Here is a 20,603-nt window from a genome sequence, read left to right as displayed (position 1 = left end):
GGAGATCTAAAGGAGGAGAAGAAGAGACATGTGGGGATGAGTACGTGTTCGCGATTGAGTGCCCAACTGTGGATCCGGCTGTTATGTTGGTTGTTGAACGATTGGATCAAACGTACGCTCTCTGTAGATTGTATCCAAATAAATGGGACGCACCCAATTCAGCCCAATGATGCCCACTCCCCCACAACAATAGGCCGGTAGCGCATAACACGTAGTTACAGTGGGACTGGTCACATCTGAGAGACCTACGAAGCCGACAACACTCGCCTCAGGATTCACAGAGGCTCTCTCAAATGACTGCCTCATTATGGGCACAAAGAGTTGAGCCCAACAAAGTGAAACCTTAGAGGATGTTGAGTATGGCTCAATCAGGAGTTGCCAGGATGCTGATGCTCCCTGATTATGAAATACAATTTCAAAGATGTGATGGCAGCATATGAGCGTGAGTTAGTGGTTCAGTTGTACCATACAATGTAAGCAGCGTTTGGCTAATTGCAGCAAATGATGGACAGTAACTGAAAAGCAGGTTTGTGATCTACAGTAGAAAGTTTAAAGACAGACACAGACATCAGCTTAATAAGGACGGTTTGCTCCCAGAGGTCAATGTACTTTATTTTAAGGTTTTACACGCGTTAGCGTCAGGGATGCAAACCATTAGATCACTTTGGATCTGTTGTGGTAAAAGCAGCTCCTTCCACAGTCCAGGGCCTCCATCAAAAGGCGTCACCGAGTATATAAAACAGCAACTAAATCATAAAGGTGTAGAAATTAAGGGAACAATTTATAATGTGCGAGAAATTATGCTACTCACTCTAAAAAAATGAAACTTCTCCAAGATATTACTTGCATCATGTTTTTGTAACTTAATATTTCCTTTGTTCTGCTCTATTCAAGCAAAAATCTGATGACACATTTACTCACTTATTCTGCATTGGACTGTAAATGAGCAAATTGTTTGGTATTAAATCTGATCATCTTTTAGAATTAGAGTTATTTGGTATTCATTCATTATCCATTCAGCATTCATTCCAAAAACGTTGAGTTACAGCATGGAAATTAATTGAAATCTGCTCCATTCGATGTGAAGTTCCTTTGGCTCTGTGCCAGGTTTTTTTTAACACCGCTCTCTCAGTCCACAGTCCACTTGGAAGTGGTTCAACACAGCTTTCAAGTAGACCACAGAGTGACTCTGCACACCTGCATTTGTCTGGGGTCACTCTGAAATAAACCAGATGAAGACGATGAAGCGTGTGATATTGCCTGTACTATTTGATTTAGGAAGTGCGTGCCCTCGTATGAGTCGATTCAGAACCGGTTCTGATACATGAATATGTGGAGATTATGGACACACAAATACAATTATTTTCCTGAGCAGTTGTAGATGTGAAAATTCCCAACCACTAATATAAGAACATATTCTTCTATTTTTAAACGTGTGTCTTTTCGAGATGAACTGACCAAGAAACTGGAAGGTCAATTTCATTTGCGCAGTTGTTTAAGAAATGTATACTGGAAAAGCCCGGGGCCAGTTATGGTTTGATATTTGGGGTTGAATCTACACAAAGTTATAAAGCAGCTTCCCGATGAGAAAGCTTGTTGCCATGGTCTCTCTTTTCAGAGGGGATATTGTGTCTTAGCAAGCAGCACTATTCTTTGTTTTGCTACTGAACAACAGTGAGTTACACTGCTGATGGAATAAACCAGATTTGCATGAAAGTCCACACATCTCTCTATCACTATCAATCACTGAATCCATTCATCCCAACTTCCATCGAGGGGTACATAATCGAGAGGCGGAGAGTGACAAAGCTTCCCTTTCTTCAGAAGCTGGAATTTATCTCCCACTTCCTATGCGCCGCGCAACCTGAAGTGTTTGCTGAGAGCTTCATTTTGGGGGGACTTTTTCACAGCTCCTAGGCAGCCAGTGTGAGCTCATTTCTTCCCACTGCATGGCAAGTGGCTGTGAGGCCCGGAAGGGGGGGGTGCACAGATATATCCGGTGCCTGGCACTTCTCCAATTGTCTTTACCTCACAGTATATTGTGACGCTCCAGTCATGAGAATGGCCATCAGGCCGCTTGAGAGACCAGCAGGAAACGTCATTTACGTGCATGGTCCCGACAACCGGAATTAGATGAGAATAACACACAAACGGTCACTGATGCAAACCTGTGAATCATTATGTAAGCACATGTTGTGGATGGTATGACAGAAGCTCATTAATTATGCGAGATGGAACCCAGAGGAGCTCTTTTTGTAAATGTCCTGCAGTTTCTACATGCAATCAAAAGCTTAACGCAATAATACGTCTCTGTCTATGAAGTTACATTTTATCTGGTGATGTAAAAATATAGTCTCTCTATCCGTCTGCGAATCTTTCAAGCTGAATACCATTTCTCCACGGTGTGTGTGCAGGCCATGTGTTTGTGTGCGGCTGCCCGTTTGCCCTTCTCTCTAAGCCGAAGAGTGTTGCTAGGACAACCCCTCGTGGTCCTTGCTGCATCCCAGCGTCCCTCAATGCCAGCACTCAGGGAACTCCTCGCACTGGGAAGGCAGCATAAAATCGGGATAATCGCTGTCGATTATGGGATACAATGGGCTGCAGCTTCTGAAAGATTCATTCATCCCGGAAAAAGAGACTGTGGAGGGGGGAGAGAAAGGGGCGCCTTGGTCCCTCCGGTGCTCTCCCACGGTGGGCACAGGCATGACATCAGTGGCCTGAAAGAACTGGCATTCTGGACATGCCCACTGCCCTCCCCCCTCGCTATACCCTCATACCCCCTCCCATTTGAACCCCCTCCCTTCTTTTCTCGCCCCTGCCAGTTGGGATGCAGCGCTTGGCCGGGCGAGTTGGGGCCACTGCCACTGTTTGCGCGTGAAACAAAGACCCTCAGAAGGAAGAGAGAGGAAGCAGAGAGCTTCACATGGTATCAGCCAAGAGCAGGGATGGTTGCCTCAGCCTTTCCCTCACAGGCCCCTCTTTTGGCTGAGAGGTGCTGGTGTGACCCCAGTACCCCTTTCTCCCCCAGTGTTCCTCTCACTCCCCCTCGAAACCCCTTCTTCTCTGCACTACTCTCCATCCTGAAAATACTCTCATCGCTGCGAGCGCCCTTTCAATGAGTGTGACATGTCAAGGGATTTAGGATGAGTGATTTCTCATGACACAACCTTTGCCGACAGGGACGGGATTCCTCTGGCTTTTGTTGTGCAGTTGGCCATTTGTTTTAAAGAGGAAATAGTTTTCCCACACATCTGCCTAATTAGAATGTGATACTGCTCAATAGGATGTCCCATGCTGCTGGGAGACTGGACGGGAATCAGCGTGACACCATCCTTGCTTGAATCACACTGATCATTTGTGCTTTGGCGATCAGCACTTGGAGTTTTGTTGAATCGTGGGAATACGTAATCCACATGTTGGACACTGTGAGACTTGAATGTGTGGATCTTATTTTTACAGAATATTTTAAGACTTGTTGTGTGGCTTATGCTAAATAAGTATACGTGTATGCCTAATGTACATCTGACGGATTTGGAAGACTGTGACATAACCATTTACAATACCCTAAAGAGTGACATAATATGGTGTAGCAAGAGCAGCACACATTAACGCTCGTCTGCTGTCCGTCAGGATGACCTCAAAGCTCCCAAACGGCAGCATAATCATGATAACTCTTCCATCAGTCATGCCTTTGTCGTTTATTCCCCTCTCGTCAAAAGGGCTACTTCCAAAGCACTAGTCTCCTGTGCGCCATTAGCAGGCATCATCGTGATCATCTCAAGCCGGCCTCACTGTCCCATGGAGCTCGTGAGTCTGGGAGCATACTCTCTGAGGGGATTACGGTGTCCAGGGAATGGAGGGTCCCTGAGGGATTTGACTCTTAAGCTATTGACTCCTCCCTCCTCTTTTTATTTGTGATTATTTATTTCTATTTTGTGGATGTGTGTGCATGCTGTGTGTGTGTGTGTGTGTGCGTGCCTTGGTGTGTAGCTGGTTGTGGGTGGTGGTAAAGGAGTCAAGGGGTGGGGGCTGATGGGGGGTTGTAGACTTTAGGATGGGGCAATTCAGGTTCCTGTGGCTGGGTCTGTTTCCTGAGTTGGTTTGACTCGCTCCTCTCTGGATGCTTTGGAAGAACTCGTGAACAGCTGAGAGCTGCTCGCTGTCAGCAGAGCGCCGGTACTTCCAGCCACAGGCTGTGCTCGGGACATTACCTGCTGACATCTGGGAACTGTTTTAGATGGAGCAGTCGGGATCCCACTAACGATTCCTTGAGCTGATTCACTCTGAAACTCAAAGGCTGGAGATTTGATCCTGGTGAATGTACATAGAACTTAGCTCAACTCCAACAGAAATTAAGTAAGTACTTGTATCTCATTTGCCGTTCGAGGCACAACATACTTTGATTTTCTTTATTGATTCAATGCAAGCCATTCTATTTTCTGTAAAAGTCAATGGTAAACATGGCTAGCTCCTATACTTGTATTAGATAAAATATACAGGAATATCTCTTTTGGAACTGAAATACAAAAACATTTGTGTCTGTATATCTGGGTTGAAACCATCTGTTGATTAGTTAAGGCCAGCTTTAATACTTAATGGCTTAGCGGTCCTGTAATGTGATTCATTTGATATTGCCCTCGGCCAAGATTAACCGATTTATAAAATGATCCCATTAGAGACTGAGAAGAAGAAACTATTTGGATGTGTGTGTGCATGCGTGAATATTCTTTAAATCATTAAACCTACTGGACTTTTATGCTTCTAATTATTTTCTATATTCACAGTTTCTAAAAGCAGCGTCCCAGTGTAACTCGATGGATTTCAGTTTTATTCTTCATGGCATGAGAGAATTCATTCCAAACTTGTTGACGATGAAAGCAAAATCAATGTACACAAGAATTCCCCATCGAGTCAAATTATTATTTCACATAAGAAAAACACATACTGATGGTAATTTACTGTTCTCTGCTGTATTCGTACATTTTAATTTTCATCCATCACTGAGTCACACAAGCCCCCTTCTCATCTGTCCTACGCCTGATGAGAGAGGTGCTAATGAGGGGATCATGACAGAATAATTTCCGTCCTCTGTGACGTCCAACGTCTGCTTTCTCTCCATCGTAGTGCTAAAAATAATGAAAGGGAGCGAAACGGCGAAAAATTCAATTAACAGCACTCATCACTCTTGAATTACATGGTAATGGTATTTTTTCTGGGTTTTATTCCTAGGGCTTTACTAATTCATTTAGCCATTATCTGAAGTATGAAATGTATTTTCTGTATTTCACACTTCATTTTTAAATTAATAAGAGGAGACAGGACTGGTCCATCTGTGTGCCTGGAAGCTGACCAGGTGGTCTTCCTATGGCCAAGCTTACAAAGCTGCGGGAGGTGTGTGTATGTGTTTGCGTCTGTGTGGAATTATTAGTGAGTACTTACACAACAAAAATAACACCTTAAAGAGCCTCTGGTTGTGAGGACGTTTTCTAAATGCCTCTTGAGGAGTTGAGTTGTCTTGCCTTTGATTGTCAGCTTTAAAACCTGCCAGCCTCATACTTAATATCTATGCAGTGTCTGACTTCTTCGTGGACATGGGGGGGGGGGTTATAAGGTAAAAAAAAGAAAATTGTCCCCATTGAGACTTTCATTTGTGAGTTAGTTATACGCCATGAACTCCAGGGGGTGGGGTGAAAGGTCAGTCACATTATCTCTTCTTGGCTTTTCTTTGTAATTCATCACAGCAGACATGTGCATGGCCTTATTGAAGATAAATAGATACACATTTAGATATTATCTCAGACAAAAAGAACGTCAAACCGAGCAACACAATAGGATATATTATTCCTGCATATTGTTGAGGAGAGAAAGAATATAAAGCTCTTACTGAGTTACTGAACAACTGCCTAACTGGCATGTGACACACACAGCTGGCTCTCTTCTCGCTAACACACACACACACACACACACACCTCGCCCACACAGCAGGAAGCGGCACTGTGCTGCCTGTAATGATAAATCACCTTTCTTTCAACTAATTACGCCACGTGACTGAGCGCCCTCTCCCTACTATTGTATCTAAGATTTGATGTGCTTCTAAATTCACAGTCACACAGTCACGTCTGAGTTAGTGAATGTGTAGGTGATTGTGACAGGTTTCTAGCCGTCACTAGTAGGTTCTCCCTATAAGCACCACGGAATGAGCAGTCGGAGTGATATTTGGTAATATATTTTATTCTTCCAGACCACAGACAGTGTCTCTGCTCAGCACTCCCCTCCCGTCTTCAGTCCATCCAGTTCCTTCAAAGACAAAGCCTCGCAGATACACAAAACACAGATTGTCATCAGCTGGACTGATTACCCATCAGACCAGCTGATGCCAATCAGACACCGTTCCCTGAACCACCCCCCCCCCCCCCCCCGCTGCACCCACTCTGCAGCCAAGCCTAAACACACCCCGCTGCCACAGTGATGAATACATCTGAACAGGCAATAAGTTTGCTCCTTCTCTCCGGAATCAAACAGTTGTACTGTCAAGTGGGCATCTGTTTCACTTAATGGATGTCCAGATACACCCTGCTATTATACACTGAACCACTGTATTTTATTAAAAAGCATAGACAATGATGATCACATGATACATTATTTAAAGTTGTAAAGTCCCCATAATTGAACTGGGTTTGAAACTTGTACTCGGGATGCAATCGTCTTCACTGTTTGTTCTGTGTATGTGCATATGACCTTTTCAGAATGATAAAAGGTATCCTGGAAATGATTTCAGTCAGTCAAATTGCATAATGTCCACATTAAATTATTTTAAAACCTAAAAAAAAATGTATATATATGTGTTCAGATGCTATGTGTCTGAAGTACTGCCCCCAAAGGAATGCGATGTTGCGAGCAGCTTGTAGTCAGCTTCCATCTGTTGACTATCGGCTCGAGCAATCATGGACAGTGTTGGAGTGGCAGCTTGGCAACACACTTGAATGCTTAACATTTTTTTACCATGCGCTGTTGTCTTTTTAACAACATGAGACATATATTTTCAGAAACATCATGCAAGCCCCAAATTAACAGATTTCTGTATTATGGTGATCTATCATATGGTAGTCAATTTAATGCCTTGTTTTTTCTCCCGTTACCACAATAACAATGTGATACATACAGATTAACTATCCTGTTTCGCCCGTAGTGTGCTTTTGAAAGGGTCCAGCATTTTGTTCATCACAGTTTAATGTGTGCCTTTTCTCTATCACAGTGCCAACAGTATGCCGAAACAAGTTGAGGTGAGGATGCACGAGAGTCACCTGGAGCCCATCGAGGCCAGGCCTCAGTCCAAATGTGCCAAAATCTGCTCCAAGCTGTTCACGAACCTTCTGCTCACACTCACCATCCTCGGTAAGTCGCCTTGTGGTCGGCGTATCAGTGTTCTGGTAACTCAGAGCTCAATTATGCAGCCTGCTCATAACATGAGGAGGAGATGCCATCTGTGCTTGCTCAGTGTAACAGACAGTACGATGACTGGGTGTCCTGACCTTCCCCAGCTCAGAGCCACCTGTTGCTATCAAACACTCTGCAGCACTGGACATCAAGACAACATCCTCTGGTGGTGCATGAACATAATGTGATAATAGCATTGCCTCACTTTGCCACAGGGGTATTTTTAAAGAAAAGGGCACACAAGTCGATCAATGTCTGGTTCTAAGCATTGAATCAGATTTGAGTTTGATCTGCACATGGTACTTATAGTTTGCTGTGTGTGACTGCCGTGTGGTCCCTCACATGTCATGAACAAGAATAGGCTATGAGCCTGGTAAAATTGTATACATGCATGTATGCGTGTACCGTATATTTAACTTAGCTGTGTGTGCGCCTGTCTGTGTGTATCCTGCTTGCATGGATGTGTGTTTATGTGAGCATGTGTAATGTGAACATCTCACCCCACTTGGCAGGACTCTCGCAAGGCAAGTGAGCCAGCATGATCATTGATCATCTGTCACTTCGCAGATAAGAGCCTGAATGGAAACTTCCAAATGGGCCAAAGAGAAGGCAGGAAATCAAGTGCCATCCTAAACCCTTGGATGTGCAGAATCCACAGGATGCTGCAAGATTGAAGCACAGAGGACAGTTTACAATAAATGTGTGTGTCATTAAACAATTTCTCGGGCCTGTGCGATCGTTGGCAGTGGTGTGGCAGTAGAGGAAGTGCAGCCCCAAGGGGGCACGCTGGAGTGTGTGAGATGGACAGACACAGAGGACAACTACCGGACCTGTAGTTGCTACAGAGGGCTTAGAGCACACAGAGGTCATCTTGACCTTTGGAGGCAGAAATGCTGTGTGGAAGGAAAATGACTGTTTGTTGGAAGAAGTATTTCACGGGTCAGCAGTGGCTTCGTTAGGGAGAGGCTGATCTTTGGAATGACACTGATTGTAAGCTGTAGAGAGTGAACGGAGGCCAGAGGACAGGTTAGGTTGCAAAGAACCCACTGGATGGCAGAAATGTGTCGTGAGTCTCTTTTATTTGCCCTGCCACAAAGGGAAAAGAATCCTCCAAAACCATTTTGGGTTTGGTGAGATTGCAGATGTTTCAGCAGGGAATCTGACACGCTGCCTCCTCCCTACCGCTTCAGAGAGATCTGATCGTAATCCTCCATGAGCTTTACTCTCTCTCAGCAGGTTTTCATCTCCTCAGCCCACTGTAATCCCTAAGCACGACAGCCATACAGCTCCTAACAACTGAGACATTTATTATGGAGATAATCATAGCTCATTTGCCATTTCATGGATTATACCTACGATTTTCACATTAGCACATATTACACCCATGAGAAATTACTTTCATTTTTGTAATGACTTCTGACTTCTCAATATCTGACTTCATTTCCGATTGTCTTCTATTTTGCCGTGATACACTCTTCCGGTTTCACTAACTCACACTCCTCCTTCAACTTCAGGTGTGATCCTGGGATGTATATTTGGGATGTTGCTTCGTGTCGCCTCCCCGATCCACCCCGATATTGTCATGGTGATTGCTTTTCCTGGTGACATCCTGATGAGGATGCTGAAGATGTTGATCCTACCACTCATCATCTCCAGTTTAATCACAGGTGACTGATCTCTTATGGAAAATATATCTATATCTATATTAATTAGGGCTGTCAATCGATTAAAAAAAATTAACTAATTAATCGCACATTTTGAAATTGCGATTAATTCATCGCAATTAATCGCGCTTAAAAGTGTTTTCCTTCTTTTTAAAGACAAAACTTCACACAGAGCTGTGTTTTCAAAGAGGCGCCTACATATACAGTGCCAGCGAGGTATTTAATATCGTGGATGATAAATTGTTTCTTCAGTGAAACATCAGATTAGTAAAAAAAAAAAAGTATATTGAGACCCCATTGGTCCTGTCATCTTTAACACTGAACAGCAGAACCAGTGGCCTTGATAACTGACTGACATTCAAATATGTCACGTTAACCCTCTGGAGGCTGGGGGCATTTTATACATTTTACAAAATAAATTAAATTCACCGTTTAAAGTCTTTTGCATGTGACACACCCCCACGTGTTATACATCAAACATTCCAGAACAATCTCAGCTCTGAAATGAGGCTCATTGTCCTCGCGCCGTGTCCTCTGGTTCTCTGACTGACAGGCTGCTAAATGAGCCTAACCTGTGAGGTGGGCGGTCCTTTGTGATTTACTGAGTGTTCATTGGTTGTTTTTTTTACCGAAATGTTGACAGACAAACGGATTGACAAATCACGGTGAAGGTTTCGTGTGACGAGTTCTTTCCGCGCCGCGTCACCCGACACGTCGCCCTCCGTTCCTCTGTGTATCAGAGGGGGAGACGGGAGGAAGGAGCGCAGGAGGAAACCCGACTGATTCATCCACGAGTTTAAACTGATTTCTGCTCCTTATTTTCGCGGAGAAATAATTGTTTTAAAAACGGAAACAGTGTCAAACCGTACTGCCGCGGTTTAAAAAAAATAAAAATAAAAAATTGCGTTAAAATATTTTAGTGCGTTAACCCGGCCAAATTAATCGCATAGATTAACGCGTTAACGCTGACAGCCCTAATATTAATACAACGCTATTGGATATTGTGGACCTAGTCTTCATCTACACCTTCCTCTGCTGTATTACAAGAATCATGCACATGATCAAACACTATTATGCAAACACCCGATGGTCTTTACATCCAGGCTTCATATCTTGCAGTATAAAGTCAAGATTACCATTCGATAAGTCAAAGTAACTACCAGGTGAACATAATCGTGCTTGTTTTGGATGCAGGTCTGGCTGGTTTGGATGCCAAATCCAGCGGCCGCCTGGGAAGCAGAGCTATGGTCTACTACATGAGCACAACTATGATTGCTGCTGTACTGGGAGTCATCCTGGTGTTAGTCATCCACCCTGGCAACCCCAAACTGAAGGAGAATCTGGGCCAGGGAGAGAAGAATGATGACGTGTCCAGTTTGGATGCCTTCTTCGATCTGATCCGGAACCTGTTCCCAGATAACCTCGTGCAGGCTTGTTTCCAACAGGTAATTGACGATAACACGAACAAGATGATTCACACAATTTAATGCTAAGTGACAGTCAGTGCAGGTGCTAGATGCTTAGAAAGACTGGGGTATATGAAAGTCACTGTTGTGTGTTGGATGGATGGCATCACTTAATATGGTATCGAATGTGTCGGCCGAATTCAAGTTAGAGACTCACAAGCTTGTATGTCTGGAAATAGGTAGACACGGACTATCTTTATATAGCTGATGAATTGTTAATAGACGAATCCAAATGCACCTTGGGTTGTAAGGACACACCATAGAAGAAGCAGTGGCCGCGTGTCATAGAAAACATCATACCTCATTTCAGTATTGTTCATCAAACTCAGGACTAGTATGTTTTCCTCCTTTAACTCAGATCCAGACCGTCACGCAGAAGGTAGAGGTGGTAATTGTGGAGGATATCAATGCAACATCTGTCGAAGGCCTGCTGGCTAACATTACCAAGGAGCCTCAGTTCATCGTCAACAAATCCCTTCAGTTCAAGAGTGGCATGAATGTTCTGGGTACGTAATAACAGTATGTGAACTATTACTACTAAACAAAACCAAAAAGAGTCTACAGAGATGCCTCATTGAGGCTGAACTGCTGATGTTTAGCATGAATACTATTCTGCATGTTAACCGTCAAAGTTCAGCACGTTAGCTTGCTAACATTTGCCCATTAGAACTAAACATAAGCTGATGCCGATCATGTCAATAGTTTTGCAGATATTTGGTCATAGAACAATGTATACAACAGAGATTGTTGTCATGGCAATGCACCCCATAGCTTTTGAAACATTTCACCTTCAGGACAAGTCAAGAGATCACCAAAGTAAATTAGGATTTATTCTTGTGGCAAAATGAATATCTCTATCAAATGTCATTGAAAATTCATCTGGTAGTTGTTGAGAATTTTCACTTGGGGCCAAAATGTTGAACTGACTAACTCACCGATTGTTTCCCCTCGTGCCACACTGGCAATAGTTACAGTATTATATTTACAATTTTGCAGTATAAAATATTTGGGCAAAGCCACATTTTTGGACCGAACATTTCTTATCTTTCTATAATAATCCCCTCATCCGTCCACGCTGGTATTTAAAGTTTGATACATTTATTATTTTCTGTCACAGGTATGATTGGTTTCTTTATTGCATTTGGCATCTGCATGGGCAAGATGGGCGAGAGGGCCAGACTCATGCTTGAATTCTTCAACATCCTCAATGAGATTGTGATGAGACTTGTCATCTGTATCATGTGGTCAGTATCACTTAAGAATCTCATTGACTCATTTTGAAACTCAGTTATTTTTAGCCAAAAATAACTGTTAATGTCTTATTTTAAGTCATTACATGCTAAAGCATAGCTTTGTGAAACAGAAAACCAATTGCCTCCTGACAAATTATTTGTCTTCTGTATTTAAAGTAATAACTAATGCTTTTCTTTGTGTCAGGTACTCTCCCTTTGGCATTGCCTGTCTTATCTGTGGTAAGATCATCTCCATCAAGGACCTGGAGGTGGTGGGCAGACAGCTGGGCATGTACATGGTGACAGTGGTTGTTGGCCTCATAATCCACGGAGCAATCTTCCTGCCCACCATCTACTTTGTTATTGTCAGAAAAAACCCCTTCACCTTCTTCCTGGGAATCTTCCAGGCCTGGGTCACTGCCCTGGGGACAGCATCCAGGTCAGCATCAGAATACATGCACAGTTGGTTCTTGTTATTTCTCCAGTTGATACAAAGTATAACTCAGCTTCTTCTGCCTCTTCCCTCCAGTGCTGCTACCCTGCCCGTTACCTTCCGTTGTCTGGAGGAGAACTTAGGTATTGACAAAAGAGTCACTCGTTTTGTCCTCCCAGTCGGTGCCACTATCAACATGGACGGAACTGCTCTGTATGAGGCGGTTGCAGCCATCTTCATTGCCCAGATGAACGACATCTACCTCGACCCTGGTCAGATTATCACTGTCAGGTCAGGAGACTCTTATGATTTGTTTATCCTTGAGCCTCAGATGTATATTAGCAGTTGATGTCATTTACATAAGGCTATGTATTAAATGTCAACACTAGTGTTGCAAAATGATGAAATCGTTCATTATATTTCAACAACCCCCACATGAAAGTACGCTTCTTGAATGGACTTAACTTTATGTTTTTTTGTCATAACTATACAAATTGTAATTCCCCTCACTTAAAGAAAGTTTAAAAGGAGCCCTGCAGATCCCGTTTACCAAACAGGCTCTTAATAAATCAGAAAAAAACACAGCAGCAGTGGAGGGGTGGAGGGAACAGAAAATCCTCTCTGGCTCAAAGCACCAACATTAGAGAGATTGACAGTCGAGAAAATAAACCACCAGGAGGAAGTGACAGCATGTGGCGGGTTTCATGCTACGCAGGAAGACTGACACCAATCTGTAAATATCTTTCCCACATGCCTTTCTGATATCAGAGTGAGTCAAGGATGGACAACTTTCAACTTGACATTTACATAACATGCAAATCCACAAAAACCTTGAATTAAACAACCCATCTCTCACATGTAACCCTCTCACCATGTGTGATGGAGGACCCACTCTGGTGCTCTGCAGCTGCTGCTCTTATATACAAGTACCATAGAGAATGTATGTCATGTGAAGCTGTGTTCACGTGGATTGGTGTTTGAGTTGTGGCAGAGTGCGAGGTCAGTTTTTTGGGATTCAATTTAGGTGTGATAGATTTAGACAACGTGACTGACTGCTGCTTCGCTGTGATTCCCTCCAGCCTGACAGCCACCTTGGCCAGTATTGGAGCTGCCAGTATTCCCAGTGCCGGCCTGGTGACGATGCTCTTGATCCTGACCGCTGTCGGCCTGCCAACCGAAGACATCAGTCTGCTGGTTGCTGTTGATTGGCTGCTGTGAGTTTGACAAATCAAACACATATCTTGTGTTACATATTGATTCTTCTCTTTGCTTCTACATACGGTTTAGTATTTGAATGCATCTCGGAGTCCCAGCTGGTTTATTCCTCATTTGATAAAGTGAAGAAGAACATCTGTTTGTGCTTTTCTCCGTCCTCAGTGACCGATTCAGGACCTCAGTGAACGTGGTGGGTGACTCCTACGGTGCAGGCATCGTGTACCACTTGTCCAAGGCTGAGCTTGACGAGCTGGACAAACATGCGGCCAAATCCGACGGCATTGAATTGGTGTCGAAGAACCAGTCTTATTGCGACGACATGAAGAACCACCACGAAAACAATTCCAACCAGTGCGTCTTAACCTCTACCGATATCGCAACCTCTAGTGCCGCTGCTAACAATTCTGTCGTAGTAGATGAATGCAAGGTACATTTAATGCTTTCGACATAGAGACTTGTATTTAACCCTCTCTGCTGTTGCACGCTCACCCTGCATGTTGGCTTGACTTGTTTCTTTCATTGCATCTCTGTACATAATAATGTTCATACACCCACTGTGATTTTAAATGGAGCACGAGAAACAATGCATGTGGACATATGTCTTCATTTTTCTTGAAGAGCAGCTTTTGTGTTGAATGAACGTCCAAATATTTGAAAGCACTCAAGCCGGAATGTTTTCAACATGACACAAACGACACAATGTTTGGAGTTCAGTGCGTGAACATGAGGGATAGATCAGCTCCTGCTCTGTAGTTAGCCTGATCAGACGGTCACCTGTTGGGGGATTGGCTCTGATTCAAAGGCAGATCCAGTTAATCCTCATCATGACCCTGAGGAATTATTTAGCAGTCCTCCCATCTATCAAAAATTCACAATGCATCCATTTTCTTTTTTCTTGGATAATTTTAGTTCTCATTTTCCTTTTGTTCAGCTTAATATCTGATTTTGTTAAATATGCTTTATCTTCAAATGAAGGGGATTTTAATTGTTAAACAGGAAAGTGTGAAAGCTAATAAGTAGTTAAATTCCCTATATATACACTTTGAACCAAGCTGCCAGTGAGTCATTCCCAGCAATTTTTTTCTTCCATTTTGACACCAGCTATTTCTGTCCGTTGTGAAATTGAAAGCTGTGACGCAATGTGTGACAAAATGCTCTTTGAATCCCGTCTTTGAATGTGATCCGGGCTTTTAGATTAATATGTGTGGGTTCAGAGGGCTTGTTCCCTGCCACACACACACACACGCACACGCACACACCAACATGCACACAGACACACACACAGACACACCCTGGCGGAAAAGGGCTACTGTTGAGCCTATTCATTTATTAAAGAATGAAAGGTGTTGCCTAGCAACACTGGCAACCTGTCAAGTGATCTGTCTATAGTAAAAAAAGTGGTATCCTCCTATCTGGATCTCTATTTATTAAAATACATTTAAATGTGACACAAAGGCTTGCTATTTCAAGTAACCACAATGCCATTTCTTTCTGTGTTCTGGTCTGTTTAGCCTGTAAATAGTTTGACTTTTCTAACCCTGTTTTCAAAGATACAACCTAATGTAGAGTGCTTGCAAAATAGCTAAAACCTAACAAATCATTCCTTATGTAGTTTGTGTATGTTGTTTCCAAAGTAATCTGTCTATTTTGCATTAATTCATTGTATTTGTTGTATTGCCTGTTTTTGGTCATCATCTCCACTCTTAGGACGATAAGCATGATCATCAGAGCTCATTCAGGATTTCCAGTATTCTTCCATTGCTTTGTTATATTGCAAAGTAGCTATATTACCGAAGAGGCAATGTTTTAATGCCAAAGAACCAACGCTACAGCACCCAAAATTACAGAAAATACTGTCCTAAATGGTTTCCTGGCTTTACATTTATACAGTATTTAGTCATGTGTATTATCTCAAATTATTACCTCAACATGTGACAACTAGGACATAGCATTGATTGGTAAATGTGCTTTTTTGATGCAAAAGCAAGCAATAAATAATGGTCAACCATGCTTCATGCACGTTGTAAGCCTGATCGACCAATTACAATGCTTGGCTGAAACTTAGATGGGAGCACTGAATCCGTAATGCAGATCCAAAGTTTTATGAGAAGTGAACTGTGTTTTTGGTCTGTGCCTTGGATCAACTGTTTAGATCTCCCTGCTAACTGCTTACAGGTAACCTCAGCCACTAACGGCTCTGCTGCGGAGTGCACGCTTGTTGAGGAGGGACCATGGAAACATGAATAATGGCAGCACAGAGATCCCCTGCTCCTGGGCTCCACAAGCTTTCCTATCTGGTGAAAAAGTGAATGAAAAAAAAAGTCACACGAACAGAACTACTAATTGTTTTTTTTATGTAGCTTTCTTTTTTTATTAGTCCCTTTAAAAGTTTTTGTAACTGTATCTGACTGATTTATAATACTAATTCACTTAATTCACGTGAATCGATAACAGAGATATACGTTACCTATTAGAGCACAGTTATGTCCGTATAGCAGATACTTGCACAACATACTTCAAGGCTGGGGGAGGAAAGGACGAGAACACAGTTATATACACTCTGCTGAGCAATATATCCTGGTTCTACACTTATGAGATGTTATTAAGATGAGAGGAGAAGTTAAAGCATCATGACAACCAACGTAATGTTGGGACTGAACTTTCTTTAATTTCAGCCCTGTCAGTACCATCAACATGTGTGCGTAACGCCACTGCTTTTCCACATCAGCTCAGTCTCTCATCTAAAAGCATCACTTCTGGTTCTCAAACTGTCAGACGTTCAACTGCATCTGACTGCATTTGCCCAATATTACTCGTTATCCCTGAGGTCCAGCAAACCAATGAAAAGGTGGGAGGCAGGGAGAACAGTTAGGAACGGGATAACCGCACTGAGCCTCATAACCTACGAGCAGTCACAGTGGAATTATAAAGCACAAATCATGGATGCCATTTTTTTGTATCCCCTTTTGTTTTTTTGTTTTTTTCTGCTGTAAAGGAAAGGGACTTCTTTGTCCTAATGTAACCTGTTGAGTGAGATATAAATGTTGTGTGTGTGTGTGAAAGAGAGAGTGAGAGCTGAAGTTAAGAACATGACCAAGTTAAGTATAGGGACCAAACAAGCAGAAAATCAATCAACTCAGAGGCCTCCATGACGTCACTCACAACACATTATCCAGCTTTCTAATATTTATGTCCATTAATCGCAGATACTATTACCACCATTTCAGTTGAAGCCTCAAAGCTAAGAAAAGCACTGCTCTAAATATAAAGCGTCACACTTTCTCTTCCCCCCCCCCCCCCCCCCAAAAACATATTTAGTGATGCCAATGAAATTAAAAGAAGATTAGGCGCCAAAGGGATTGTTGTAAAAAATCGACAGTAATAAATAATTGACGTATCTGAATAATCTGTAGCACAGAATGAGATAATATAGAGCACAAACAGAATGATAGAGCACAAATAAATCCAATGAGGATCGTTTTCAGTCAGTGGCATAATCAAAGTCATGCACATTATTGTTTCATGTTACCACTGGTTGTATTCCAAGTTTAAATTTATTTTTAAAAAGAAAATAAGGGACAGTGGAAGCTACTCAGGCTTGTATTTTTACTCTTTTACAGGGGGAAAAAAAGTAACCCTAAAATGTGTACTTCGTCATTGTACAGCTTAAAAAAAAGCCTCATAGCAGCACAACTTTTCTAAGCATTGACCTTGAAAATGTTGACACACACACATATTTCAGATAACATTCCAGCGTTTGAATGATCCTCAACGTGCGTACTCTGCTAGCACAGACACAGTTATTACTGACAGAGGACACGTGGCGAACCACCAGAACTTAATGCTCTTTTTTTATTAAGAAACAGAGAAAGAGAAGTGCAAGGTTTGGCTGACAGATGTATTCTTGGCTTGCACAAACAGAGACAGATCCCTGATATAACCCTTTCTGGGAGGCTTGCCAGCGTCTTGTTTAGCCAGACCTAAAAGAAGGTAAACAACAATATATTTTCGCCACCAGAGCTCAAGACTGTTTCTACAAACCCTAGATGCTGCAGCTGTGTGTCCATATGGCTTCAAAGGTGTTTTTTTTAGGACAATGGACACTTCACATGCATTATGCCAGAATGTTGCCATCTATCAGGTAATATGAATATACTGTATTCCTCTCATATAACCAAACGGCTTAAAAAGACCTGCAAATATAGAAATGAAGCTGGACTACTGGCTGATAATTATTGTTAGCCTGCATGGGTGAGAGGTGAGACTTCTGTGATGTGGCTGAGATTTGATTTCTTTGTCAGCATTATGTCCTTCTCACCTGTCTTAGTTTGTTTAATGATAACCTTGCCTTGAATATGTTCACTTCAAATCCCAACAACAAATGCCATGAAGAGTAACACTAAGAAACGTAACGACACACTTAGCACAGCACTATGTCCTTTAGTTCCTGAAACACACTCAGAAGATGTCTTTCAACTTGGCTTTGTTTTAAGCTCGGCTAACAAGTATGCTTCGATCCAACAACGAGTACACACACACATTTACCATTTTGAAAGGCTCACATACAAACACACGAAAACACTCCTGGAAACTACATTTCTACTTGTAATTAGCGAGCTGCTGAGCACAGCACTGACACACATCGGGCCCTCTGAGTCTGAGCTTTCAACCTTGTGATCAGGAAAAGAAAAGAAAAAACTCCATGAAGGAGACGAGATACACTACAGTATCATCGATGGGGATTGAGTGTTGGACCACTATTATGTCCAAACTCATGGTTTTAGAAGCATGAATAAAATAAAATGATAATTATTTTATGCACCACTATCTTAAATGCATGATATTTTTAAGTGCCTCCTTGCACTTTGTGTATATATTGCAGGTAACAGATGTTTTTTGTTTATTTGTTTTGTTCCTTTTGTTTTCTGTTGGGAGGCGTTGAAATGGTAAATAGGAATATAGTTTCATTGATGTGACATTTTTAAAGTAATCCGTGAGAAAAAAATATATCATCTATGTCCTGAGTAAAATTAGATTAGACAAAATGTTTAGAGAGGAAATCGTGTAATAAATTGCTTGTTTTTCTGTTCTCTAATAGTTGTTAACGAGATGTTTTACTTACCTGTCACACAAAAATATATAAATATCTTTTTTTAAATCTAATGTAAGAGTTTTGAATGTTTGTTCATGAAGATATAAACAGTGTGCATTCATTTCCATTGTACATAAATAAATATATAATTGTTCTGTTCAGTGGCGAAGCAGACTTTTCTGGAAACTCCAGTGATCCTGAAGCAAACGCTGTTTGAGAAAGATAGAGAGAGAGAGGAAGAGAGAGACAGAAAGAGAGCGAGGGGAAGTTTTGGGTTTGAAGAAATGGGGCCAACAAGAGATATATAAAGGTTGCTGAAAAGAGAGACAAATAAAGGAAAAGGTCAAATTTGCCCTGTATGTAGGATAGAGTGAGGAATATAACAGCCTAGTTGTTGATTTGTGTGAAAGAATAAACAACATGTGATGCATTCAGATGCCGGTTACAGTATAGAGCAACATTCCTCAGGTGACTCATCTGAATCATTTTGTCTTTTCAATGAAGAAAACTGGCTTTAGTCTCAGGCTACTCTGTTTACCTGTTGCACGTGCATTTAAAGCTGCATATCGAGATCTTTCACATCATCAAAACGCCACACCTTCACACACATTTGACCGTTGACATGCTATCAACATTATGGAGGTTTATAGAAATCCCACTTGGTAAACCGCCGATACTCCACTTGCCTTTTTATTGCTTTCTACACATAAACTATATGCACTAACAAACACCTGGAGCTGAGTTAAATAGTACTTATGAAATGAGATCTGATTGACACGGTAGTTCAAACAAAGAGCCAGTATATCTTCAAGCTTGTCCTTTTCTACTGAAGTGTGTATTTTTAAAGAAACTCCTAAACAAAGCTGATAACCTGTCATACTCCTACCAACAAACTTGCTTTCCCAATCTTACTTTTATAAGCCTTTCCTCTTTCCTAAAGCTGTTGTAATTTTGATGTAAAGGCAGAGTGTATGTGTGGGGGAGATACACTACTCAGAAAAAAGACAAAAAAAGACATGAATTATTGCCTCGGTCTGTGGTATACATACAAAACTGTTTCTACATATCAATAAGTGTTGTACCCTTTGGTGTACATATACAAATATAACTAATAAATGTTGATTCATAACTAAATCTTGGTCTTTTGGCTGTGTGATTTTCTTTTTTTACTTCTTGTTACATAACTGTCACACACAGATATACAATGTTCACATCTGCTTCTGTCATTCAGTTGGTGTCACGCCAATCTAGCCTTTACTATATTCTATAAGAATTATTAGACCCAAAGCATTCATGTGTCATTTTCGAACACAGGTAAATGCAATCTCTAATAATTTTGATTACTGAGGTGGGGCTGAATAGATTAACAATCATCAAAATAAAGTATGTTGTTTCCAGGATCATGGTCGGGAGACAGACTGCAGGGCAGAAGGCTCGCATCCTGGCTGACATCGTGATGATGGGGTAAACAATAGTAAAGAACCCATAACTCGTTTTTATAAGCTATAACAAACAATAACACTGAGGATACAGGCAATACAACTTGAGTAATCAGCTGGAGGAAAGGGGAAACTGGTGGCTAGTTGTCCACATCGGTAACTGTTAACTTGTCCCAGCTCATCATCGCTTTCACGTTATCAGCTGCAGTCTTGTAGGTATAGGGTACTAAGTTATCTTTTTTTACTGTACTTTCCCTCAGAAGTACATATTGTACTTTTTAATGTACTTCATCTCAGAGGTACATATTCTACTTATTACTCAAGTACACCTCAGTGGTACATAATGTACTTTTTACTGTACTACACCTCAGAGGTACACATTGTACTCTATAATGTACAGCTTAGAGCTACATATTTAACTTTTTACTGTACATATTATAGGTACGTATTGTTTACTTTACAAAGTAAAGGTACAATTTAGAAACCTGACGTCTTTACCTAGACACAGTCATTTTGGCCGAGGTGTGTTGTACATAGTGGTGCCGGTTGTTTTCCCTACCGGTGGGCGTGGTTTTTTAGAGACGCACTATGTTACTCTAAGCATCTCTATTAGCTATTCAGCTTT

At 41.8% G+C, this 20,603-nt stretch overlaps 1 protein-coding gene across 1 annotated transcript in view; it reads left to right on the top strand.

The window, feature by feature from the left end:
- The window catches only part of slc1a2b (solute carrier family 1 member 2b), a 29,039-nt gene extending 9,366 nt beyond the window's left edge, over positions 1-19,673 (top strand). Inside the window, exons 2-11 of the mRNA XM_056417571.1 lie at positions 7,256-7,395; positions 8,952-9,104; positions 10,296-10,546; positions 10,926-11,073; positions 11,685-11,811; positions 12,005-12,238; positions 12,329-12,523; positions 13,312-13,446; positions 13,610-13,798; positions 15,623-19,673. Coding sequence (XP_056273546.1) covers positions 7,266-7,395; positions 8,952-9,104; positions 10,296-10,546; positions 10,926-11,073; positions 11,685-11,811; positions 12,005-12,238; positions 12,329-12,523; positions 13,312-13,446; positions 13,610-13,798; positions 15,623-15,626 — 1,566 coding nt within the window. The 5' untranslated portion in view covers positions 7,256-7,265 and the 3' untranslated portion in view covers positions 15,627-19,673. The remainder of the gene's footprint in view (positions 1-7,255; positions 7,396-8,951; positions 9,105-10,295; positions 10,547-10,925; positions 11,074-11,684; positions 11,812-12,004; positions 12,239-12,328; positions 12,524-13,311; positions 13,447-13,609; positions 13,799-15,622) is intronic.
- Positions 19,674-20,603: the final 930 nt, after the last annotated feature.

Source organism: Pseudoliparis swirei, chromosome 6 (assembly GCF_029220125.1).
Source record: "Pseudoliparis swirei isolate HS2019 ecotype Mariana Trench chromosome 6, NWPU_hadal_v1, whole genome shotgun sequence".
In the NCBI taxonomy this organism is placed as follows: Eukaryota; Metazoa; Chordata; class Actinopteri; order Perciformes; family Liparidae; genus Pseudoliparis; species Pseudoliparis swirei.
Note: the sequence above shows the minus strand (reverse complement) of the source record. Positions and strands in the feature narration are given on the sequence as shown.